Here is a 26,939-nt window from a genome sequence, read left to right on the forward strand (position 1 = left end):
CTAAGAATTACTTTTTCCATTTTTATCTATTCCTTATTTAACCCGAAATGATGTATATAAAAAGCAAGCATGTCCAAGTTACAGCCACATTAACTAAGACTCAGGGTTGACATTTAGAAAAATAGATTTTTATGGTAGGTGTTATGATACCCTATTTCATTTTATTAGGTTTGAAATAAATAAATAAATGGTCTACAGGAAATGCAAAACGTTGTCAATCATTCTATGGTTTATAGGTTGGCCACAGATATAGCACAACAATTTTAGAGCTGATGTCCAAGAGTGTTTATTTTATCGAAACATTTGTGTCTGGGGTTTCCCTAACTGTTTTGGTCTCTGTATCTTGTGTTCACTCTGGGATAGCTTTGGTTTTCCCTTTGTAATTGGTTTCTCCTGGTCTGATCACAGTTTGTAGCGTCTGATATTCTCTCGGCCTATAAACACAAACTACAGACTGAACATTCTTTTGGCTACAGTGCACTGTCACGTGTGTATCTGTGGAAAGGCTGGTGGAGGTGAGGCTTGGGGCTCTGTTCTACAACAGTGCCTTCTGCTAATGTTTGCAAGTCTCATCATCTGAAGGCTTCTCTCTCCTTATTTAAGTGCTGTGGATATCACTCTGTATAAATAAAGTGCTGATTGGCCAGTAGCCAGGCAGGAAGGATAAAGTAGGCGGGACAAGGAGAAGGCTGGGAACAGGAAGGCGGAGGGAGAGATAGTGTAAGCCGCCACCATGAGAAGCAAGATGTAAGGTACTGGTAAGCCACAAGCCATGTGGCAACTTATAGACTAACAGAAATGGGTTAATTTAAGATAGAAGAAGTAGATAACAAGAAGCCTGCCACGGCCATACGGTTTGTAAACAATGTAAGTTTCTGTGTGTTTACTTGGTTGGGTCTGAGCATCTGTGGGCCTGGCGGGTGAGAGAGATTTGTCCTGACTCTGGGCCAGGTAGGAAAACTCTAACTACATTTAAGTTCTTCCTCTTACTCTTCAGGTCATGAACACTAAGAACCCTCCAGAATTCCTCTGTGAAACAAACAGTAATGTGGTGAGGACAAGAGAGCTGGTTCAACACTCCCACACGGACCACAAACCCAAAGCAGTGGGTTATGAATACTCGGGTGGTAAGAGGCCTGCATGCATTCACCTATGGGACTTTTCACAGCCACCCTCCTCTTATCTCTGTCTCATAAACAAAGAAACTAAAACCCAGTTGTCATAGCTAACAAGTGGTGGGACTGGGAGCCTGAAGTCTAGCAGGCTGACTCTGAGGCTGTGGGCTTGGCATGCCATTGGCTGCTCCTGCAACTGGGGCTTGGGAATTTTGTACTAGGGCCAAGCCTCCACATCTCATTCCAGATGTTTCTGTTTCTTATACCATGGGTGGCTGTTTTCATTGTTGAAGTAGTCAGTGGATGAAAAAAAGAAATAAACAGGAAAGGAAAGGACATGACCGGTCCCGGGGTTCAGCATCAAATGAATGACAAAGAAATAAAAAGGAACATGCCTGCTCCTAGGTATGGTGGAGAAGGTTGATTGTAGACATGTGGGAGAGTATAGCCAGAGCAGAGATGTCTGGAAGTATCCAGAGCGGACATGACCCTGAGCCATGGGAGAAGAACAAGGAGAGGAAGGGAGAGGAGAGAGAGGAGAAACAGGTGTAGCAGGCAGGAGGGCCTATATAGGAAAGAGCCTCTGGGGGAAGGGTAGCCCAGCCTCTGGGCTGGGGACATTTAGGGTAGGGGGTGGGTATGCCAGCCAGGAGGGCCCTGTAATAGGTAAGGACTGAGGGAGACAGGGAGAACCTGGCAGCCAGAGTCCACTTCGATATGTTCAATAGACACCTCAGCCATTGGTCCCGGGTTTGAAGCCTCACAGGCAGGAATGCCATGGTACAGCATCTCCTTCTCTGTTGACCATTGGTTCCCCTCTACAGTGGCTGAACAATATGAATGACATTTAAGCTTTAGAGCAGTGCTTCTCAACCTGTGGGTTGTGACCCCCGCCCCCCCACGTCCGAATATCAGCTCTCCTACATATCAGATATTTATATTACAATTCATTACCGTAGAAAAATTACAGTTATGAAGTAGCAACAAAATAATTTTATGGTTGGGGATCACCACGACATGAGGAACTGTGTTAAAGGGTCTCAGCATCAGGAACGTTGAGAAACACTGACCTAGAGGACATGCAGGGCATGTCTAGAAAGTCATCACTGGTCCCCTAGAAAGGATGACTATCACACGTGTCCTGAGAGCATTCATCTCAGCCCCCAAAGCCTCTGCATGTGAACAGACTGCCTGTGTATATGTGGGTGTTCACCATCCCTGCCAACCCTCTCCTGCAGCTCTTTCCCTGCATCACAAGGAAGAGTCTGTGCAGATCGCTCTGTCCTTGACTATGACCTTGGAACATAACAAGGGCTGTTGCATTCCAGGGGAGTTAATGAAGATTAATATAGCCTCAGGGGAGGAGAGGCACTTAAAGGAATTAACAACCATTTGTGCTAAAAGGCTGGTGGAGTTTTAGGTCACAGCTTTGTCTTGGTGTGGGCTTAACATGCAGACAATCGGTTTTAGCAACTTGCCTTAAATGTTCTATGTGCTCACACAATTCTTGGGTAATGTTCTTCAGAGAAAGTAGCTGCCTGAAACTTGTTCTTACCCATACAGCAGAACCTTTGGAAGACTATGAAAGGACCTTGAAAACTCTACTCCCATGACCCAGGAGAGAGTGGACTATACCAACTGAGAATTTGGAGAAATATTCTTATGATGATCTCTAGTGGAAACAGGAAACAAAACTTGGCATATCATTTGTATACAGTTGAAGACAAGGAGCCCAAACATCACCCCCAATGGTTTGGAAAGAACGTGAAGTGGTCTTCTAATCATGGGACAACCAGAAGCATGCCAGAACAATTCAGGCATCCGAACACAAACAGACCAGTGTTCTCTAGATGGAGGTCACCTGCTCAGGGTGACGGAGTCCTTAGCTAGTGAGGCAGTGACTCCAGAATGTGAACTCTTTCTAAGCAGCAGTTGCCTGAGTAGAAACTGGTGGACCCTCACAGCAGACTTGTCTTCTTCCACAGCAACAAAAGGAACATTTTGGACAAGATTTCAAACCCAGGAAGATTCGAAAATTTTCTTGTCAAGAAACAAGCCGATATTTTCTGCATAAGAATGTCAGAAGTTTAAATGCGTACTTTAAGTTACTTAAAAATATTTTGAGTTTCCACTAAACCTATGTAACATCGTTAGAAAAACATATCTAATGATATTGTTATGTCATAATGGTCACATTATGTTAATATTATTCCAAATGCTATTTAATTTGGATCTTTTGTACTTGAACTTAGGATGCAGTTTGGGAGGGGGACTACTTTTACTGACAAGATGTGAAAGGGCAGTTCATTAGGTGGACTAAGAATTCCTTTAGAAAATGAGCAAGCTAACAATACACTAGGAACAGCTATGTGTGTGCTAACAAATATCCCAAAGGTGATGATGGCTCACCTGCGGCCAGTAAACGGATACTGCGCCACCAGCTTTGGCTTTTTCTTTTCATCACAAGTATCTGACAGGTAAAAATTATTCAGACTGAACAGAACCAGGCTCTCCCTGAATTGATTAAACTTAATGAGCACAAAGCAAGACACACAAATTTATAAGGCAGCGAGAAACTAATAGAAAACGAATTAAATTAAGACCCAGTGTTAAACAGAAAATTACTCCACACCAAATGGCCTGTTCTATTAATGTCATAAAGAGTTGCTCTGGATGTCCCGCGTGTCTGGTCAGTTGCTGCATTTTAGCCCTGGTGAAGGTGGTGTTCTCTGTGCTGTGTGGACAGCTTTGAGCAGTCTGCACACACAGCTTTCTCCACTCTTACCTCCGTGTGTACTGCTAAGCGAACAAGGGACTGTTGTTGGAAATGCCCAGCACACAGACCTCAGTTCTCATCCCAGCTGCTGGAGCTGCACACTCCGGATTCATCCTGTCCCCTGGCCTGGACTCCCCAGGGGGTGGATGGGTGGGCCAGACTCAAAGGGCCTCGAGTGTGGGAGCAGACTGCTCTGCCAGCTGACAAAGTACATCAAAGCCAGAGGTTCCTACCTTCTGACATCCCCTTCCTCCTGCTCTGTTACCAAGGTGAATTGGTGGGTGTGGGTTTTTGCCCCTCTTCCACCAAAAGCCTTTCCATTGGTCCTTTATGCTGTATCTCCTCCCCCACGCTACATGAGACGTGACTATTCAATGGTTTTATTTTGTTGAAAGGATTGGAGATAGACAGAGGCTGGCTGGGGGCCATTGACCTGGGGCTCTAGGTTCTGCAAGAGGTGACACCATGTCGGTGTCAGAGAAAAATTTAAACAGCAATACACACACACACACACACACACACACACACACACGACTAAATGCATGAAAGGACATGAGCTATTTCTCAAAGAAGCTACACTGGGAGGCACTTGTTCGGTAGATCACATTGAGAATGACACTGGTGTGTTCTGACGTCAATTCCGGGGGTGAGCCCTGGCCCTACCACTCTCTGTAACTTAAGCTTCCTGTACCCCAAGTTCCTTGGCTGACTCCTAGAGCTGGGAGAATAAATGGAAGTGGAAAAAAAAATCATCTGCACTTGGGATAATGTCTTGTTTGATTAATAGTTTGTAAGTGCTTCATTTTTTTATTACAACAGAACATTTTAACTTACAATCTATAATCACTTTGAAAGTTGGTTAAGATGCTGGGCGGCGGTGGTGCACACCTTTAATCCTAGCACTCGGGGGCAGAGGCAGGCGGATCTCTGTGAGTTTGAGGCCAGCCTGGGCTACAGAGCGAGATCCAGGACGGGCACCAAAAACTACACAGAGAAACCCTGTTTCACAAACCAAAAAAAAAATGAAATAAAAAAAAAGTTGGTTAAGGCATCATCCCAAAGCAATGCCTATCGATATAAAAAAAATAATAATAATAAAATAAAATAAAGAAACTGAGACACCAAGACCAAAGGGTCATGAAAAGGAGATGTATGAGTACCAAACACATGGATGAATTCAAATTCATCCACACGACAGCAGCCCTAACAGTATTAAAACTTCACTGGTTGGTTATAGAATTCTGTCTGATAAGCAGAAGCAGGTAGATTCCCACCCCCCCTAACATATATAATCTGCAAAGCATCTACTTTTAGGAATCATTTATTATGTGGATGCTTAAATTAAGAAGCAAACAATGCAAATCAATTTCTCCAGCTGAGAAAAGATTTTACTTCTATTTTTAACTACGTGTATGTGTGTGGGTCTGTGTGTGTGAAGGCAGTGCCCAAAGAGGCCGGAAGATGTTAGTTCCTCTAGAGCTGGAGTTTCAGGAAGCTTTGTGACCTGCCTCATGTGGGTGCCTGGAATCAAACTCTGGCCTTCTGCAAGATCAGCAAGCATTCTTCATTGCTGAGTCTCCTCGGAAGCCCTGAAAACTTTTGTTTTCATTTTTTGATTGTTTGAAAGGCTTATATCTACTTTGTTTGATACAATGTCTCACTATGTAATGCTTGTTGGTATGGAATGGGCTATGTAGACCAGGCTATCTCAGAACTCACAGGCTTCTCTGCCTCCTGAGTGCTGGGAGCAGGCCACAAGCAAATGCCTGGCCCAATTCCTTCAGTTTTCGAAAAAGGTCAGAAAGTGTTCAGATGGTGGAGCTGGAGGGCAGAGAAGTATCTGTCATGAGTTTGAGTGTGGCTGGGGGCAGGAGGACTTGTAATGAAGGGCTGCCTTTCTGGGTTAGTTCTTGAGACAGAATCTTATTCCGTAGCTCACACTGGTCTGAAATCATGATCCTCCTGCCTCTGCCTCCTCATCGCTGGGGTCAGAGATCACCACCTTTTCACCTGGCTTTGGAATAGTTCTTTATCTTGATTATCATGGTAGTTGTACGAATCTATATACGTCATGAACATGAAGTTAAAAAAAAAATCAGAAATAGTCTTCAGATGGATTAATCTCATTGCCATAAGAAATACCATTGTGTAGCTGGCTTGTGTTTTTAATCTTGAGTACTTACACTTCCTTTTGGTGCCCAACTTAAAAAACAAAAACAAAAAACCTTAAAGACTTCAGATCTTGCCATATCCTCGAGTTCTATAAGCTCATCTTAAAGTTGAACTTTTTGGTGCCTCTCTCTAGCTTCCAGCCAGCCTCTCAGACGCTCACTCATCGCTCAACGCCTGGGTGGCTCTCTCCACCTGAGAGGAAGCGGTCTTTTCGATACCAGATCTCTGTGATGTTTGACACTGTTTGGGGTTCACTTCTTGTGGGAAGGTCTTAGCTATATACAGTGGCATACCCTTCTGACCGTCTCTATGTCTGTCGGTGGCTGTCCTGACGTATGAACGCTCCAGGGCTCTCCAAGAGTCAGGGGTTGAGTATATCTGAGTTTATCAGACCTGTTCAGCTTACACAGCTAAAATGGAAACGTTTTTTGTTCCCTGGCAGAGGTCAGAGTCCCTTTAGATTCTTCCTCATCTGATTCTGATTTCTTCTTTTTTATTCTAATTTTGTCTTACTTGGAGCTTGCTATGTAGACCAGGCTGGCCTTGAACTCACACATGTGCCTGCCTCCAGAGTACTGGGATTCTAGGAGAGCACGACCACACCCAGCAGCAAGCAGCTGGTAACTGCTGAGCCCATTCCCCTAGCCCCACTCTGGACGTTACAACCTTCGTCCCGAGAACCTACCTTTCACTTGCACGAAGTCCAGCTGGTGAATGGACTGCAGCAGAGGACTATTGTCCAGGCTCAGGTCGAAGTCTGTGGTCATCCTGGGGGTGAGTGTGCCTTTCCCCCACTGGTCCTCAGTTAAGTGGACTCGCCTTATGAGGGCGTCTGAAATCTAATCACATCAGAGACCACAGCCTGAGAGATACAAACTCACATTCAAACCACAGCACTGCTCCTGGACTCTGTGACCATTGCCATCAAATGGCAAGGACCTCAAGCCCCTCCCATCTCAGGGTGCTGGGTGAGAAAGACAGTGTGCCGACTGGACTAGGGTAGCCCACAGTTTCTGAAGCAAATCCGAACATTTTTGTTGAGCTGGAAGGAGGCCCTTATAAATAATTAGGACCTTGAACTAATTAATAGACGTGTCTGGAATATGCTCATGCATTTATTACTGAGCTTTCAAATGCTGACAGTTCCAAAGACGATGATACAATGGAAACCAGTTTATCCTGTAAGAGCAAAGGCTCTACCCTTGTTTGAAGGTGTGTGGGTAGCCAGAGAAAATTTGGGAATGACGTATGCAAGCCAGAGAGGCTGCTACACACCCTCGTCCATCTTAAGTACACCATCTTCATGTGACTCTCCCTTGATTCTTTGGAAGAGATCTCTTTCATTTCTTACGTTCAGTCCCATCTGTCACTCTCGGCTGGCTGCAGAGAATGAATGGGAAGAGATCTGCATGCCCTGGTTTGGTTAAAAAGCTCCTGGTCATTGGTATCAAAAATGTAAGAAAACCCAGGTTACAGAATAGCACTTATAACTGACAATGAAAAAAAAAAAAAAGCCCCTAACCAAACAACCCTCTAGTACCACTGAAAAAATAATGTGCTTACTGAGCAGGAGGAGGGCACAGCGAGGTAGGAACTTTGCACACAAGGACTTCTGCTGAAAAAACTGCTAGGGAGAAGGCCCGATTCTCAGGCAAGGCAATACTCTCTTCTTTGGAAGAAACTTCACAATTAAGCACAAGAACAAAAGTACACCTCCACCCCCTGCAGCCCATGCACTTCTCAGTCTCATAGCATAGGATGCCAGAGACTTCCAGGAAGTCGGTGTTCTGTATCAGGCACCCCCGGAACTCACTGAGTATGCAGGTAGGTTCTGCTATTGAGGGACACATGGTAAGCCAGGCTGCTGGATGGCCCATCTGTGTGTCCTACACTCAACGCTATGGGACATCTGAAATTGGAAGCAGAACTAGAAAATACTAACTTGCAGAAAGCCACTGGGATCGTTCTCCTTAATCACTTCCAAGCAGTACTCCATGAGGCCCGTGGTCTGGCGCAGTTTCACTGTGCAATGAGAGATCTGGTCCCGAACCACCTGAGGTTGGGGAGGGAACAGAAAGATAGGTGCAGAATGGCAGAAGGTAGAAGGGGAACTTTGGAAAACTCCCTCAAGGCAGACTCCAAGAGCATCATGGAAGTGGACCTAAATAGATGAGGCTACTTTGTGCCACTCTCTGCATGGCCAATGGCTCTGGCTGACAGATGTGTGTAGTAGGTAGCCATCCCAGCTTTGCCCTGGAAGTTCCAACCCCCACTGAGGCTTCGGTAATGGTAACGCCCACAAGGCAGGGCTGAGGGAGGAAGCTGAAGACCCAGGATCGAGAGGAGAGGATTCTCTTGGTTCCAAGACCCTGGATGCTGGAGGTAGACTGAGCAGAGTTCTCCAGAGAACACTGCAGGACTGTGCCATACCTTTTGCAGACCCTGCAACCTATCCCTTCATTTGTAAGTTACCCTACAAAATAAACCTCCCTTTTAACTACGTTGAGTGGCCTTTAATAATTTCACCAATATCTGGCGCCCAACGTGGGGCATGAACCCACGACCCTGAGATTAAGAGTCTCAAGCTCTACCGACTGAGATAGCTTGGCAGCACCAATTTGATCCTGAGAGAATGTTGGGCTTCTAAGACATTTCCATTTGGAAGTTTTTCTTCTTGGCACAAAATGGCCCACTGGGCAAAGAACAGCCCTTGCCTCAATTGCTGACAGTTCGAATGCTGGCCTTTCTGGACAAGCAGGACACAAGGAAAGTGACCACTATACTTTGCCAAGACAAGGTAAGATGGTCTTTCAGAATCCCTGCTTCTGAAAATGGTCTGTCAGATACTCTAGGCCTGTAGCCAATTTTAATGCACCAATGATGCTGAGAAACATAAGGTGACTGTCCAGGCTGCCAGCTGTCTCTGTCTACTCTTGCAAGACTACTGAAAGTTGCTTGCATCCTTCTCCCATTTCTCAGGTATTATTATATTCCTTCTCAGGTCTTTGATGAGGTTGAAGACTAGCAGTTATAGTTACAACTTTATATATATATATAATCTTAGATAGAATATATTAAGTATTAGACTCAGGTTCTTTAGGATAGGACACCTTTTGGAATGATCTTTGTAATGTGCCACCTACCCACACTCTAGACTTCCCTGGATTTTAGTGTGTGTTTTTTGCTTGATATTGTTTGCATTTATTGTAATTCCAACTTATCTAGGTAATTATCCCTCATTACTCCTGGACAATATTTGATAACCATTTCTTTGTATATAGTCTTGTATTAGGTTAGAACCTTCTTATTTAGACAAAAGGGGGAGATGTAGTGGGTAGCCATTCCAGCCTTGGCCTGGAAGTCCCAACCCCCATTGAGGCTTCGGTAATGGTCACACCCACAAGACGGGGCTGAGGTAGGAAGCTGAAGACCCAGGATCAAGAGGAGAGGCTTCTCTTGGTTCCAGGACCCTGGATGCTGGAGGTAGACCAAGCAGAGTTCTCCAGAGAACACCGCCAGACTGCACCATACCTTTCCCAGACTCTGCAACCTATCCCTTCATTTGTAAGTTACCCCACAAAATAAACCTCCCTTTTAACTACGTGGAGTGGCCTTAATAATTTCATCAATAGATGTGGGAGCTCTTTACAGGAAATGGCTAACAACAGGACCCTTCAGAAAAGATTTTGGGTCAGAATACTGAGGTTAAAATTCTGTGAATCTGATGACTTTGGTGCATTAAGGTCTTGCACAGGACCCTGAAAGCATCCTTCTCTGTGAAGTGGGCCCTCCTGTGAGCTGCTTGTGGGGTGAAGGCATGAGCTGTCTGTCTATAAGGGAGCTACAGTTTCCACATGGGCAGTGCTCTCCTCTTTCCTGGCCTGCTATCTCTTCTGTAAGATTTCGCCACCTGAACCCCAAGGACATTCCTCTGAGTCTTGTCTGCATTGAGACGATGCAGCAGGTGAGTTACAGAAAGATGACAGGTGCAGTCAGGGTGTCCTGTGGAGAGTGCCTTTCAAGTTGGCCCTGATTGTTGACCCGTGAGTGTGCTTTAGACTCCGTGGAATTTTATCCAGCACACATTCTGCCTCCAGGGTCTTCTTTACCCAGTGACAAAGGCATGGAATTTCTCCCATTGGAGGAGTTCACCTTTGTGACCTTTGCACAGTGACCTGAATCCTGAGTGGCATTTGAAAAAGGGAATGGGAGCTCAGATTTCCCATGAACCTCAAACATTTGCTTCTTTGGTATTTACACAACTTTGCCAAAGCCCCCAAATTCCAGTAGTTTGGATTTTATGTATGATGTGAAAAATGTTAACAGTTATTAAAGACTTTTCTTTTCTTCTTTTCACTTTTGATTTCTGCTGTACTTTCCACTAAGGATTATTACTCCTGTTTCCCAAAAGAGTCAGGAAATAGATGAAAACCATCTCAGCAACCTGATGTAAAAACCTGAAGAACTTTGATATTTCCTTTTAGTTTTCCTCTGGCATCAGACTTATTTATAGTCACAATCTCAGCATCTGACATTTTACCTCCCCACACTCGATACTGTATCATAGGAATTTGCCATGTTGTTGCCATGGGTAAAGGCTGTTGCTGTGTAAATATCCCAGTGAGTGAGTAGTAACAATTATTCCTGCTCCTCTGTTACAGGGCATTTAACATCTTCCTAGTTTTCTATTAGCTCATTTGCTCACATCTGGCTTTTATTCTTGCATTGTGATAATTTTATTGCATGCATGGACTGGAATAAGAACACCATTCAATACTCTAAAAAATTCTGTACCTGCTTTTAAATTTCCCTTCTTGAGGAAGGTTGATTTGGGGCTGTCTGAGTGTGGGGTTCCGAGAAGTTCAGTGTTCTGCCAAAGAGCTGGTGATTCTACGGGCCTGCAGAATAGGGATGAGCTTCTGTCCCCAGGACTGATTTTGTTCATCTTGTTATATTTTCACTCACCATCCCACCAATCAGAACAGTGGTGAAAATCACTGCCCAAAATGAAGTAACAGTTCTTAGGATAATGGGGTTTTTGTTTTGTTTTGTTTTGTTTTTTTTGTGGGGGTGTGTACTGTTATTGACTTCTAGTTTCTGAGCTAAGATTCCATACCTTACAGACATCAGCCAAGTAATTAGATCTTTTAAGAGTGTAATCACTTTGTAAAATCTAAAAAATCTTCTTGATTTTTAATGAAAACATTTGCATGTGTGTGCGTGGTATGCATCCATTCATATGTGTGCACCTGTGCACATGGAGGCCAGAGGTTGATGTCAGATGTCTTTCTGGACCGCTCTCCACCTTATATGTTGAGGCAGGGTCTCTCCCTTGAACCCAGAAATCATCAACTCAGGTAGCCTAGCTAGCTTGTTCTAGAGAATCCCACTGTCTGCCACACAAGCTGCTACCATTAGAAGCCAAACCACCACACCCACCCAGCATTTTTGGTGGGTGCTGGGGACCAGAACTCTGGTGTTCACACTTGCACATCAAAGTCCTTTACCCATTAGGCCATGTCTTCAGCCCCTAGTGATGAGTGTGTGTTTTCCCCTCTGGTCAAGTCTTTTCTCAGCTCTTTTACTTATTAGCTCTCTGGCCAGGCTGCTCTTTCTACTTTTTATTGTTCTGTATTTCTGCTCTGATGTTTTGTTGAAGTTGGTTCCTAGGAAGCAAGGCTGGGTGTTTTTTTGTTTTTTGTTTTGTTTTTTTTTTTGTTTTTTGTTTTGTTTTTCTCTTGGAATTACACATTTTGGGGCTTGGCTGCTGGTGCCCCAGAGAAGCATTTGGCACTGTGTTTGCAGCTTTCTTTGGGGACTCTGCAAGTCCCAGGAGTGACACAAACAGGCCCTGGGGGAGCACCCCCACCCCCACCCTGCTTTCATCTGCACCAGAGCCTAACCCAGTTCCCACGGGACAGAGGATTGGTCTGCAGCCCGTGATTCCAGGGGAAACGCTGAGAATTTGATCAGCAGAGCTGGGGTCTCTGCAGGGCGGTGGATACCTATTGATCGTGTGTGTGTGTGTGTGTGTGTGTGTGTGTGTGTGTGTGTGTGTGTGTGTGTGTGTGTGTGTGTGTGTGTGTGTATTTTGATAAGTGTCAGAAGTAAATGAGGGTCGTGTTCTGGGTCAGGACATGACACCAGCACCTATTTGGAAAAGGACAGTCTGAAAAGGGCCTGTTGTTTCCTGAACTCTCAGGCTTTTTCAGTAGCTCAGTGCCACCCAGGAGAGTGGACACACACACACACACACACACACACACACACGGAGAACTTGTTCTGGCCACACTCCATCTGCACTAAGGAGAGGTCAACTGCTTCCTCCGTCAGCCCATGTGGGGTAACCCACAGTGAGGGCCGGTGTCATGGAAGAGGATTCCACTTTTTCACACAGCTTTGAACAAGATAAGTCCCCACCCCTGACTTCCATTTACCTCTCCATTTTTTCATGTGTCTTTAATTTTTCCCTTTACTTCTTCTTCTGAATAGCTTTTTTAAAGGTATTAAATCTTAATAGATTTTTAATCTATTTTAAAATTTATTTAAGAATTTTTTTTATTCATTTTTCTTCTGAATAACTTTAAATCATACTCCCCTCGTGGATGCTGAAGGGTTATCACTTATAAATCATCAGTCTGAGTAAATGATAATGCTCTTTCTCCTAGTTCACTCTTTATTACTTTCTATTACAGTTTAATGCCTCCCCCCACCACACACAGTAACCCTCCAGTGCTTCTTACTTGTCCTGTTCTACCTCAGGCACACGCACTTTCAAGATTCAAGTCTGCAGGATTTGCACATCATCCTGTTTTGCTGCTTCGTGGGGAAGTTTCTGTGCACCCACTCAGCAACTGATGACACTCTGAACCACATCCCTGGGAGTTATAAGTGACGAGCTCAGATTTGATAGCTTCGACTAAACAGAGAATTCTCCCCCGCCCCCACCCCCCCCCCCAGTAGAGTATTATTTAATTGTTTTATTCTTTAAAAAAGAATGCATTCTTCAAAACTTGGAGAAATTGAAATTAAGGAGGAATGCTGTATACCATCATTCTCCTGCAGGGTTTCAGGCAAATGTTTCCCCCCTATCTCTAACCCCACACTCTGTATGAATGTTTGAATGTACCTGACAGGGGTTTTCATAAAGACAGGGCTTTGAGTGTTTATTTAAGAGAAGAATCATTTAGGCCTATTAAGCAAGTAAAACACACACCTGTTTCAGGGAGAGCTTGGGATTTTTAACAGCGAAGCTGTGAGTTTTCTATTCTAAAGTGTGAATGCCGCCAACAGTCTTAATTGATAAACATTGGAATATGGGAAACTTGGTTTCGGTGTGTAGAAGATTGTATCCTGGAACAGAGAGGCTAATGGAGGGAGAAGACCAAGCCCTGGGAAGAGAAGAATTTGGTGGCATTCTCTCCACACAGGAGAACCTTTAGCATGGTTGGTGGCCGCCTCAGAGTGTTGCAACATGGAGTTTGCAGGATGTGCTGTAGAGCTGTACAGGGTGACTCTGCCATCCCCATGCAGTGAATCTTCTTGAGAAAGAGGGCTCACTCCTGCCTGGGCAAAGGGCATCCAAGGCAGCCCGAGACTGCCCTTCACTGGCATTGCCAGTGGCTTGGGGTATTCAAAAGTGTTCCGTATTTGTGGAGGGGCCCCGGCTGTGTGTGGGCATCCTGATGATTCTGTGGGGATACTGGGAACTCTATCTACACAGACCTTTTCAGCTTTTTCCATAAATGGTGGGAAACAGGGGACCGTGGAATTTGTCCCGTGAAACTCTGGGGGGGATTCTGCACTAATGATGTGCTTACATCAGTGATACTTGTGGTTCCATCGTTAGTGTTGACCGCTCTCAAGTTGGGTGAAGGTTTCAAATTGTTCCAGGTGCTGGGTGTTTACACAGGTCTTCACTCCAATGCCCGGTCTAATTCCCTGCATGCATTTATTGCATTCATCATACGGGGCCGGTGCTTGGCTGGGATGAGTCACATGTCCTTGCCGACAGTGACTGGACCTAATTACTAAAATTTTCCTTGGGAGTGTGATTCTATTTCTTTTCTTTCCCCCATTCCTTAACCAAAGGGTCATCTGCTGGGAAACAATGGAAAAGTAGCCCAGTTCAGCCGTTTTATAAGCCAGTACTGCTCATGATGGAGGCTTTCCTGCCCCGTGACACGGACAGGTAATGAATTGTTGTAAATAAAAATAATGGGAACATGGCATGGTAAAGAACAACAAATACCGTGGTGACAATATTGGTGACTGTTCTAACAAGCCTACTGGTACTGCAGGCTCCAGATGGAAGCATACTACACTGTACAAGCATGGGGGACATACGGGAGCCCCCACAAACACCTAGATCTGTAACCCAGTAAGCTTTATCTCTATAGCCTCGCTGAGTAGTATTTTGATATGTCAAATTCACCAACTATATAAGCACATTAAACATTAGATTCACCCCCTCCCCAATAACTGTGGACAACTATGTCTATTACTTCCAAGGGATCTTACTGTTGGAAGGTAACAAGAGATACATGTCAGCATGTACTATTGAACATGGATCGTTAAAATGAGAGAGAGAGAGAGAGAGAGAGAGATAGATAAAGAGAGAGAGAGAGAGAGAGAGAGAGAGAGAACACATTTAAGATGCTTTTAGAATGAATTCAAGTTTTGAAATTATTATAGACAAAATTAACTCCCAGGTAATACTTTGAACTTCTCAAAAGAAAATAGAAATATGTAGTTTTTTAAAATAAAAAATATAGATCTCATTAATGGCACATTTTAATGTTGCCCCAGATTCCCTGTGAAGGTGGCAGGAACAGTGGGGATAGTTTGGGCCCTTATTGAGCAGAACAGGACCTAGGAAGGATGGTAACATAGCATCTGGGAAGCATAACATTGTTCAAAAAGAATAATGGCCTGTGGTTAATTCTGTCTATGAACGGTGCGTATTGAACAAAAGTTCTAAGAAATACTTCTTCAGTGTGATGAATGAGGCTATAATTCCATTTGTTCTTCCAGAGGTGAAAGTTAAAACTTGGGCACTGTGCTAAGTACTTTTTAGTGCTCCATATTGAACACAGTCTTAAGTGGTTTACGGTGTCTCAGACTGAGCACTGTACTGAGCACTCATATTTCTCATACTGAGTACCGTGATAAATGCCTTCCCATAGCCCAAGAGATGAGAATAGTACTCTGTTTATCTGCATTCTAGCTAACACGCAGAGAAAAGAAACTGAGCCACAGAATTCCCTAGAGTTAGAGACATTGTGATGAGTGTGACGTCTCCCCCAATCTGGTCTCTGTAACACAGAATCTAGGCTTTTCCCCACCCGACTCCATCTTGTCTCACCAGAATCCTTTCATCTCTTCAGGCTGGTAGTGCTCTCAGAGAGCAGGAGCAGAGTACTAAGACCCATAAACACACACTGGCTTCCTAGCATCCTATGCCTTTCGAATTGCGTACACACACATACACACACACACACACACACACACACACACACACACACACACACACACACACACACACCGCCTCTTTATCAGCCAAGCACAGCCCTTGGGGACAGAAGAACATGAGATTATTGCCACACAGACAACAAAGAGGGAAGTATTGTGCTTGGTGAGGGTGTCCTTAAATGGCCAGCCCCCCACCTCCAAGTCTCATACCAACAAAACAAGAAAGAGAACAGGTGGACAGGGACAAAAGAAGAGCCGTGGAGGCTGGTGTCAGTAGCTATGGTAGCAATGGCCCTGGTGGCTGTCTTTAGAAGTGACAACAGATACAATTGGCTGAAAATGGCAGAGATGAATCGTAGAGGCAGAAGACAGAACAGCTTTGCTGCCGAGGGCAACAATCAGCCACCTTTTCATCGTCCTCCAAAGTCTGAACAGGGTGAAATGAGGGCACCAGTGTCCCCTACCCAGTAGGCCTGTGGCATCTGTGTGGCCTGCAGCACAGCCCTCCTTGACAAGGGCTGTCATGGGGAAGATGAGGATGGCAGGCAGCAGGAGGCCATGGGGGCCCGGGGGTATGGTAGACATCATTCTTGAGCACCTACTTCATCCTGAGCATCAACCTACTGCACAGGCCATGGGTGATAGTCTCAGTCCCATCCCTCAGAGACAGCACCAAGTAAGGGGCACAGGGGCCTGTGATGTCTTCTGCTGCTTGCCAACATGACATGGATGGATGATACATTCCCAATCTTCGAGTCCCTCTTCCATGGAGATTGCTGGCCTCTGTTTCTCCCATGGAGAACAGCCAGAGTCACCAGTGACTACTCAGCATCACAAACCACTCACTGTGTTCACTGCTCCAGTACCAGTGCTTACGGTGTTTGATATAAAGAGACTCCATTGAGAAAAGGTTGACCCTTTACCGCTAGGTACCGAGACACTTGCCCTAGTGCTCAGCCGGGCAACTCCAGCTGTGCAGCTCATGCTGCAAAGGCAGCCACATATTCTACTCATCTCCATGTGGCTTGGATGGCAGTTTGAAGCAAGGTCTAGTGTCACAGGCTGTGAGCACAGCTATTCTAGAAGCTGAGGCAGAAGGGTCACAGGTTCAAGGCCCGCTTGTGCCAGAGTGTGTTCAAAGCCAGCCTGGGCAATTAATTCATCAAGACTTTGTCTCAAAATTTTAAAAAGAGGGAGTTTGGGCAGTGTAGATCAATGGTAGAATGCTTTCTTAGTGTATGTGAGGCCTTAGGTTCAGTCCTCAATAACACATACACAGAGATACAGACAGACACAAACACATACACACACACACACACACACACACACACACACACACACACACACATGCAATGCCCCAAATGCACAGGATATTCTGAGTATTGCTAAAAAAGTAAATTTCTGGGGCTGGAGAGACGGCTCAGAGGTTAAGAGCACCGGCTGTTCTTCCAGAGGTCCTGAGTTCAATTCCCAGCAACCACATGGTGGCTCACAACCATCTGTAATGAGATCTGGTGCCCTCTTCTGGCCTGCAGTCAAGCATGCTGTATACATAATAAGTAAGTAAATCTTTTTTTTTTTTTTAAAGCAAAGTTTTGCATTTCTATAGGAAGGCTACAGTGACAGTCACTTAGCGATACAGAGCAGGAGATGGCAACAGAAATTCTCCATCAGTCTTGAGGACTGGCTGACTGGCAAGGTCACCATGATCCTCCCCTGGCAGCTCCCCTCCTGCAGGTAGGAATGCAGTGGCCATTGACACACACACAGGGCAGGCAGCCATGATGCCAGCTCTCCCACGGGGTGCTCTGTAGAGCCACCAGTGATTCTGTCCTTACAGCGTCGATGGTACTGACCAGCTCTCGCCCAGAAGCCTGCTGCTCACTGTGCTGGAGCCATTGTGGGTAACACCCATTGCTTCCATATGGTCAAGGCTCATTGTGAGTCACAGCAGTGTTCCCCCTGCCCCTCCTCTGGGTTCCTGCTCAGCACTCTAACCCTCACAGGCACACACTAGCCACTGGCTGGCTGAGGAGAAGTGCCCGGTCTCTGGATGGAACTTCTATCAGGAGCAATGGGGAGCTGGGCTCTGTGGTTCCTTGGGGCCAGTTCTTAATTCATGTTGTTATTCTCCCCACCTCTGCAGAATATGAATAACGGTGATGGTGACCTCATAGAGCTGCTGTGAAAATTATCATGGCGATCCTTATCATGTAACTCCATTGTTGTCCTAAAGAATATTTCTCCAGACTTTCACTATTACTAGTGGGAAAGGCAGGGCCTGCTCACCAAGGGTACTAATCTGTGTTGCTGTGTGGCAGTTGCAGAATCATGTTCCACAACAGGTTGAGATTTTACTTCAGATAAAAGTGCCTTTAAAAATAAATCATTCAGATCTAACCTCACTCCAAGAGAAATGTTTATCAAGTCATGCCATTTTCCAGACCATTAGGTAAGCCTGTAAGATAGATGCTCACACAATGACATTTTCGGAACAGTTGAGGGGAAATCACAGCCTATCTATGACTTCCCTCAGTTTCTCCTCACATTTAGGGCATTAGTACACATGTTGTCATGAGTCACACAGCTCAGCGTCCCTGTAAGGAACTCACAGGCTAATAACTAGACACCAGAAGAGGAGACGATGCTCAGCACGCAGACATTGACCTGGAAAGGGGCGTATAGTTGGGACTCCATCATCTAGGCCTCCATAGACTGCTATGAAGGCCACAGAAGATGTACCCCTGGGAAAGTGAAGCCTTATTCCCTTCAGCTTCTATTTGAAGGTTCTTTGTGGAAGGGGTTTCTTTGGCACCCCTTAGGAGTTTGAGTTCATCTTGAGATGAACATGGGAGAGGCTTCTTACTAGACCCACCACCAGGGGTGTGAATGACTGCCTTCAAATGAGCATGAGGATTGCCAGCCTTGGTTTGCTACCCAAACCCACCAGCTCTTTAACACCAGCGTCCTGGGGATTCCTCCCCTCCCCTATCCCAAACTTAGGTTTATATGCTGATTTCAAGATCTGCAGTTCTCTTTGTCTAGGACTCTGGCTCCTTGATTATACTACACTGTTGCTATCTGCAAAAGCCAAAGAGGTATGACATCCGAGAGCATGAACTAGAGGTCAGGCCCTCATGAGCCCTTCCTGTTCAGATGGACCTTGCCACAGTGTAGCCACTGCTTGCCTCAATTCTACAGTGTCCCCTGAGTGACAATCCAAGTCAGAAGGCAGGGGAGAAAGGTTTTCATTCCCACCCCATTGCGGTGCTGACTTTGGTCAGGGAAGCAGCATCTATGTAGCCCTGAATGCACTCTGAGGAGGAGCAGATGGCAAGGGGGCTGGGGGAGCAAGCCTGGAGAAACAGGCTACATTTGGGGTCTTGACACTGTGTTCATTTGTGTCTTCATTGTTGACACTTCCTTGGTTCACTTCTTGAAATCTGGTTTTAGAAATGGGATCTGGTGTTAGGTAACTGACCTGCTGGGTAATATTTGTCCTTGGGTCATTGACCTGCCACTAGGTCCTCTAAAGTGGGCCCATGTACCTCCTGACACCAACCCCAACAGACAGCCTTGACTGGACTTGCTTCTTCTACTGTATCCCCAGGTTCTCACTGTGCACCCTCCTCCTCACCAGACCTGAGGTTTGTTGGCCATGTGTGTGGTCCTTGGCTGACTGCTCAACACTGGACTCACTTTGCTCCCATGGCCCATCTTGTTGCCAGTGGATGGCAGGCAGGTTATCCACACATCTCTAAGACCAGTCCTGTCAGTGGGACCCCAGACTCACAATGTGTTTCTTTTACTATGTAGTGGCCAGAGTCGATATTGAAAAGATTATAAACAAATTTTATTTTAGAAAATAAATATTCTATTGACCTACTCAAGAACACGTTTTTTGCCTATGTGCGGCCATCCTTATCTAAGCTTTCAATCCTGTTCCTAGGATTCACTATTCCCTCTTCTTTAGTCTTTAAAGAAACTAGCCTATGATACATTTTCCTTGGATGCCTTGCTTAGCCTTCTCCACTCCTGGGAGAGTAGAGTGAACACAGAGATTTTTATTTATCTTGTTATTTCCATGCCCAGAGCAGACCCTGGCCCTGAGAAGTAATTCAGCAAATGTTTGGTTAAGAAGCAGAATGAATAAATGGATAATAAAGGGATATGCTTGCTCTTGTCTGGCCAGACCACACGCATGAGGAATGGCATCCTCTTGTGACTGCCCACCATTGTGCTGGGAAGTTAGACTGTGGCTTCCCACTGTCCCCAAGGTGCCACTGACCTTCAGCTTGTGTTCATGTTCCTTGTTGACCCGGGCCAACAGCTGAGCCTTCCTTCGGTTTAGGGCATCGATGAGAGCATCACACTGGGCCACGAGGCAGGCCTCAAACTCCACACTGTTTTCCTGAGCAAGAAAGCACAATTCTCAAGCATGTGTATGGGGAGCTTGGGTAGTCAGAGAAACCAGAGCACCCCAGTCCTTCCTACTGAAGAGATGAGAAGGAACTCTGTCCCTAGAGCACACTGAGTATTTCCAAATTACTGGCAAACTATATTCTGTAGTGTTTTGCTGTGATTTTACATGGGAAAAGGTAGGTATTTGTGACTTAAATAAATTCTTATCAAAAGAAGCCACCTCTGCAGCTTGAATTATACTAAGTATGATAAAGCTTTGGCTTGTAGGGTGGTACAAGTCCTTCGATGACTGCGTTGCTCAGTCTGCAGGCTGGAAAGTGGTGTCTGGGAGGGAGAGGTGGAGTCAGGGCAGGAGGGAAAGGGTTACTAAGTTTAACAGAGGAAGGAAGAGGCGAGGAAGAGGCCCCCCACGTTAAACAATGATCCAGTGTTCCCATCCAACGGCAACAAAACCGTAGAAAGTCTGGGAACAACAGGCAAAGGCAGTTGTCTCTGTATGAACAAAGGCAGCCATGGAGAAAAGCTCTTATTGATAACGGCATTGTCTTGCTATAAAAATCAGATAGGACACAGTAGCTTGCTGAGGAAAGGGAGCTCCGTAGAAAATGAAGGAAGTGTGGCCCCATGGTGTTTAAGATGGATGGTGGTTATAACATTTTATCCTTTAGCCATGTGGTTCTTTCAATTAGCAATCCTGAATGATAGGCGTACACTAACAGTCTCTGATTCTTCATTCAGCAACCTTCTTCAAATACAGGGTCTTAGAGATAGCATTAGAGGGAGCAACATTTCCTGTGGATGCTAACGTAGGCTTTCCTGGCAACCGCAGAGAAAGTCCTTGAAGACTCATTTACCAGCGTGCTGTGCCCTGGGTAGAGGGATGGGGGAAGTGGGGGTGGGAAGGAGCCTTCCCTTTAAGGCTCTGCTACTGTTTTCTTACGGAAGGAACACTTTGCTCTGGTAGAAAGGCAAGGCGGGGGCAAGCCTGGGGCTGTATCGTTTGTGCCAGCAAACGCAAAGAAAGAGCTGATTGATAAACTCGGTTGCTTTGGAAGCAGAAGGAAGTGTACAAAGCTGCCAGGGAACCAACAGTTTTAACATGAGCGTGCATACAAAGAGAGAGGAGAGAGAGAGAGAGAGAGAGAGAGAGAGAGAGAGAGAGAGAGAGAGAGGCAACGACACCAGTGTGTGGTGCTTTGAAAGGCTGGCTTACATTAAAAATCCATTTCTGCTTTGACACAGGTTAAACATTCACTCAGAAAGCTGATTTACTGGAGGGCAGAGCTAAGGTTATTTGTGTGAGGCAAACTTCAAAACGTGTAAGGATGGTAAACAGTGCAGAAGGGTCATTATTTTGGTGTCTTGTGTGTTTGATGGTTTCTCCCTTTCAGCGACAGTGGGAAATGCATGCATCCCCAAGTGCCCGCTGACCTGCTGGTCACTGTGTCAGATAAAGCAATCTGAAAGTGTAGTCGCGAGGCTGGGAAATATTCAAGTGTCTGAAAGAAGCATTATGATGGAACAGAGAGAAAGGAAAGAAGAGAGAGGGAGACGGGAGTGGGAGAGGAGGAGGAAGACAAGAAACGATTAGTTAATGTTAAGTAAAATGGCGCTTGGGGACCTGTAGGATTTTAGAATAGTTGGGTTTGCAAAGACATAGACCTCTGCCTAAATGCATCGCAGTAGTGGACTCAGGGCCTCAGAGTGGAAGGCAGGAAGCACCCAAGACAAACAACCCTGGCTTGTGGACAGAAGAGACTCCATGAGGAAGGAAGGGGCACCTTTGTGTGAAGGTGGCCTCTGTGTGTGTAGAGGAGACAGGGCAGAAAGAAAGTTAAGGGGGATTTCATCGGGACACATCAAGTGGGAGGGTCTCACGCTGCTTTGGTTGCTGTCAGCCTGCGCTGCCCCCTCCCGCCCCGCCCCCTCCACCCCTTTCCCCTACCCGGTACCTGGATCTGTTGCACCATAGTGCGGAGTTGCACCAGGAACTCCTTGGCTTCTTTGGCCCTGTCTGACAACCCGTTCAGCGCCTGGGAGAGCTGGCTCTGTGGAGAGAAGGAAGAAAAGTCTGAGCTGCTGTAGCACAGGGCCAGGTGGGGTTACTTCAAAGCCGAGGGGCCCCAAACCCAGGAGCCATTAGCCTGCCCTGAGTCTTCTTGTCTGGGCCCTGGAGGTGGGTGGATGGGTTCTGGTACCAGGCAGGTAGTCCGTCTCTAAAGCAGCAAATGTTCCTGGCCACGGGAGTCAAAAGCCTCACCAGTTGATAGCTACCTAGAGTGCCCTCACCTCGTTAGCCAATTAATCTCTTCTTTCATTTGTGAGGGATAAAAAAACAAACTAGTCAATCGAGTTGATTGCTTTTGACAGTACTTCGCCCGAAGGTTCACTGGTCTGGGGTGGGGGTTGGGGGTGGGGCGGAAATAGTGAAGACGATCACATCACGCGCAGGATGAAGAAGGAAGGGCTGAGCGCTGGTGTGATGCTCCGGAGCCACAAAAAATGTTAACGACAAAGATAATGGCCAGGAGGGTATCCCACCCCATCCATGTCCTCCTCCCTCTCCCGCGTGCACTTACTCTGGGTTCCGACCCCCACCGGCACACTAACCCAGGCCAAAGCCCACCCTGTTCCTAACTTCCCACACCACCAAACCTCCTGCAGCTCTGCAGGGGCAAAGCGTCCAGGCAGGCACTGCTTTCCAGCCTTGGCATCTGCTGAGGTGGTCAACGACCAAACTGCTCATCGGCGGGACCTGGGTGAAAGTCTACCAGGGGACGGAGGGGCTAAGGAAGCAGATGTGGGACCAGCGTGGCTGGTGTCGTTTTTTCCTCTGTAGTTTCTGCCTTTGAGGCAGATGGGTATCCTCTGGAGAGGAGGTCAGAACCGTAAGGATGGAGGGGTAAGGACCCAGGGTTCTGAGTCTGTATCCTCAGGCTCTCTCCACCATGCTTCCTGTCAGGAAGAACGACCGCTACTTAAACCCTGTGCTGAGGTTTTCCATTCAAGATTCCTTCTCCTAGCAGACGGGGCAGAGCCACTGTCCCTCGGGCAGGGGCCAGACCTTCCTTTGCTTCTTTTCCCTGTGCCTTCTTGAAAGTCCTAAACCCATTCTTCTCCTCAACCAGTACAATGCCTTTCTTATCCTCTCAGTAAAAAGACAGAAACCTCAAAATGGTATCTCTTGGTCCTGTGATTTTTTTCTCTTATATTTGTCTTGTTAAATATGAAAGGGAGGCACTGCATTTTCTTTAGAATATGCAGGCCAAATGCTGGGTGGAAGCAATACAGGATGGCAGAAAGAAAGCAGCATTTGAAGAGGTTAAATTCTGGGCCCCGCCCTTTACTAAGTGACCCTGAGAAAGCCATCTATGGCTGAATTTAAGCCAACAGGAAAAATGAACATGGAAATAATATTTTGTCGTTGGGCTCTTAATGAAGACAGGACAGTGCTTAAGGGAACTATCGCATCTCGTAGATACCGCCAACTATGGGTTGTTTACGAGTTTATACAGTTTGGCCTCCTGCATAAAACAAGAACTCTGTAACTCTTGGATGGTGTGGCATTGCCTGAGATACTGGATTTAAAGTCCAGGGCCCTGTAAATGCAGGTGTTTCCTTAGTAAATGTTGGATGGTTTTTAACTCACATTTGCTTTCTTCATTTCTATACACCCAATCACCCAGTGATGAGGGATTCAAAGGACATATTCCTCAGTGCTACCTGCTGGAAAGCATCGTTGTTGACTTGCACTTCGCTGTGTATTCCAACCCCCAGAAAGTATGCCAGTACAGCCAAGAGGAAGCACCTAGTGAGCCTACATTGCAAAGGGACTATCCATCTCTTTATTATTGTGTCTTAGTGACACCATCATTTGGGGCTAAATTTTCTCCTGAAGAACAGGGGCTGGAGAGATGGCCCAGTTGTTAAAGGTTGGGCTCGCAAACAAAACTGTAAGAACTGTTTTCAGGATCTCAGGAAATAAAAGAAGAAAGGGGTTCTCATTTGAAATCACAACAATAAAATGGGAGACCAGTTCTACAGGGGAGAGTTTGGTTTTCACTGTTAGCCTTAGAACTCATGTTTCTTAATTTTTCCCAAATGGAAGTTTACTGGGCTACAAAGAGTTTCCTCTCTGTAGCAAATGCACTTAGAGATTTGGGAGCAAGAGTCAAATTCATTTGGCTACACACACATTAAACTATCTGGTTTCTTACATTTCAACCTCAAAGTTTATCATGTCTGTGTAATGTATATTACTACCTTAAATTATAAAGATTTGTTGACTGGGTACTGTCACATGCTTAGAAAAAGTTATGGCGAAGTCTGGTTACAACTTGGTGGGCAACGGGACTTGCTGTCCAACTCAAGTACTCAACGCCTACAGAAAAAGTCAGGCTCAGTGACACATGTCTGTAATCCCAGTGCAAGGGAGCCAGAGATACGAGGATTCCTGGGGCTTTCTAGCCAGCTAACCTAGCTGAATTGATGAACTCTAGGTCAGTGAAAGACTCTGTCTCAAAAAATAAGATGGGAAGTGGTGAGGAAATCAGCCAGCATCAATGTCTGACCTCTATAGGCATTTATATGTGCACACCCACATGTACAAGTGCACACACCCAACACAAACATGTGCAAACATCCTCCCACACACAGATTTTTAAAATGCTATTTAATGGTAGACAAAGACTTCTGTCTTCATTCAGGACCTTCTAGGTCAGAGCAATGAGTGAGCTGCAAAAATCAATTTTCCTCCAGATTCAGTCTCTCTGTGTCTGTGTTGGAAGTTGGGTGCCCTCCACCTGGCTAACAGTTGCTTGATATTTGATAAACAGCTATTTTATAAGATAGAGATCTATAAACCTTTCCCCTAAGCACTGTCCACTTGCAGAATTCAGCAGCAGACAGTGAAAAATACCAGGTAGCTATTTATCAGCAGAAAGTGCCATATTGTAAGGATCTACAGTTGTTGCTTTCATAGGATAGCTTCCCGAGTGCATTTATAAGCCATATCTGATTAGACATTATTCCTTATTGATTTGGTTTGCTTAAAACATTGGAATTCTAGTCTGTGCTAGCAGAGGTGTTCTGTATGCAGGACCACAGAGCAGTGCTGTGCACTGAAGGTGCAACACAATCCATGGTGTGCGTTCTCCTCTGGGCATCCATGGAGGGGGAAAGGTACAGTTCCGAAGGTTGGTTAGAATGCCTAAGCTGAGGCACTTGGATTTCCTGCATACTTGTTTTCTAATTTGAGATGGTTTCTGAACGTGAAGGAGAGTGTTACAAAGAGGCAGGCACAGACACGCTGATGGATTTCTTGGCTCAGGGCATGCTTGGAATAACCAAGGTCTGTCTCCCTGGAAGGAGGCACATTGTTTGAGTCTCAAGTAGAGAAAAGGAGCCCCAGCTCCTCCTTCCTTCATTGCTTGCCAGTATGGGATGTTTGTGTGAGAGTGTGAAATGTTTCATTGGTGTGATAGCTCATGGGGGGGGGGGGCTCTAGGCTGTGGGTGAGGCTGCTGTCACAGAGGTCTTGTGGCTAGGGACACAGTCAACAAATCTCACCATGTTTATTGTGAATCTGATTCTGAGCTGTGTGTAGATTCAGGAGGGACTTTTAATCTGACACAGTCGTATACAAACGTCTCCCATTGTCTTAGCTACTTTCCTTGTTTCTGTGATTAAAAGACAAAAAAAAAAAAACCCACAAAAAACAAACAACAACAAAAATAGCATCCAAAACCCTAACACAAGTGACTTCTTAAAGGAGAAACAGTTTATTCAGCACTTAATCTGAAGGTACAGCCCATCATGGTGGACAGGTCAAGGTGGTAAGAGTTTAAAGCCATACTGCATCTATAATAAGGAGGTAGAGAGCAGTAACCACCTCTACTCAGGAGCTTTCTCTTTAAATTGACACGCACACACACACATACACACACACACACACACACACATATATATGACATATATATATATATATATATGACATATATATACACACATATGTATATAGTTGCTGTGTGTGTGTGTGTGTGTGTGTGTGTGTGTGTGTGTGTGTGTGTGTGTATGCAGTTGCACATATGGGCACATGGGCCATACTGACACGTATGGAGGTGAGAGAACAATTTTGTGGAGTCTGTTCTCTTTCCTCCTTTCTGTGGGTTCTGGGGCTTGAACTCAGGTCGCCAGGCTTGCACAAAAAGCACCTTTACCCACTAAGCCATCTTGCCAGCCCATCTCCTCCTTTTTATACAGTCTAGGACCCAGCCCAGGATCACTGTGCAGGCTACTATTAGGTTGGTTCTTTTTAACTATGATTAACCTGATCAAGATCATCACTCTAGGGTGTTCCTGGAGGTTGGTCTGCTAGGTAATTGCAGATCCCGTCCAGTTCACAATCATCACTAAGTCATACCATCTTCAGTTGGCTGTGACAAAGATTCTCTTCTTGCCCAAACTCCAGGAAGGCTCACTGGAGCCCCCATTAGGTTCCATTAGGTCTTAGCCTTGGTCTGCCGGACTTGGACTAACAGTTGTATCTTATCCCTATGATGAACCCCTCCTCCACTTAAAGCACTTGCTTGAGGAAACCCAAGGTTACAGAAAAAAATGTATAGGTATCCAACCCCTGGAGACAGAGCCCTGGCTCCCAGTCTTTGTGACAGGAGAGGAGCTGACTTTCAGCAAGCCTAGATGGGTTTCATGTAGACCAATTGTCTCCTAACTGCACAGTTTTTGCTTCCTTGACTATATTAACCTCCTGCTCACTACCCTCCCATTCTCCCTTCAACACCATCCTTCAGTCACCTCGGTACAAATGGAAGTTGGGTTTAATTCTCGCTAGGCTGTTCTCTCTGTTGCCAGGGCAGATTGCCTACTAAGAATCTATCACATCTTCTCTAGTTTCTGGCTTTGTTTATTGTTGGCAGCTGGCTGCGAACTCTGGCGGTAACCTGGGAAGACCCTGCAGTCCTTGG

The 26,939-nt window shown here is 45.7% G+C and overlaps 1 protein-coding gene across 8 annotated transcripts in view; it reads right to left on the bottom strand.

The window, feature by feature from the left end:
- The window catches only part of Trim9 (tripartite motif containing 9), a 119,627-nt gene that overhangs the window by 31,954 nt on the left and 60,734 nt on the right, over positions 1 to 26,939 (bottom strand). For all 8 annotated transcript variants that reach the window (XM_036205481.1, XM_036205479.1, XM_036205475.1 and 5 more), the window contains exons 2-5: positions 21,909 to 22,004; positions 19,823 to 19,945; positions 8,006 to 8,116; positions 6,749 to 6,902 (exon numbers count right to left, since the gene is read on the bottom strand). In XM_036205481.1, the coding sequence (XP_036061374.1) occupies positions 6,749 to 6,902; positions 8,006 to 8,116; positions 19,823 to 19,945; positions 21,909 to 22,004 (484 nt within the window). The remainder of the gene's footprint in view (positions 1 to 6,748; positions 6,903 to 8,005; positions 8,117 to 19,822; positions 19,946 to 21,908; positions 22,005 to 26,939) is intronic.

The sequence above is a fragment of the Onychomys torridus genome, chromosome 14 (genome assembly GCF_903995425.1).
Source record: "Onychomys torridus chromosome 14, mOncTor1.1, whole genome shotgun sequence".
NCBI classification, from domain to species: domain Eukaryota; kingdom Metazoa; phylum Chordata; class Mammalia; order Rodentia; family Cricetidae; genus Onychomys; species Onychomys torridus.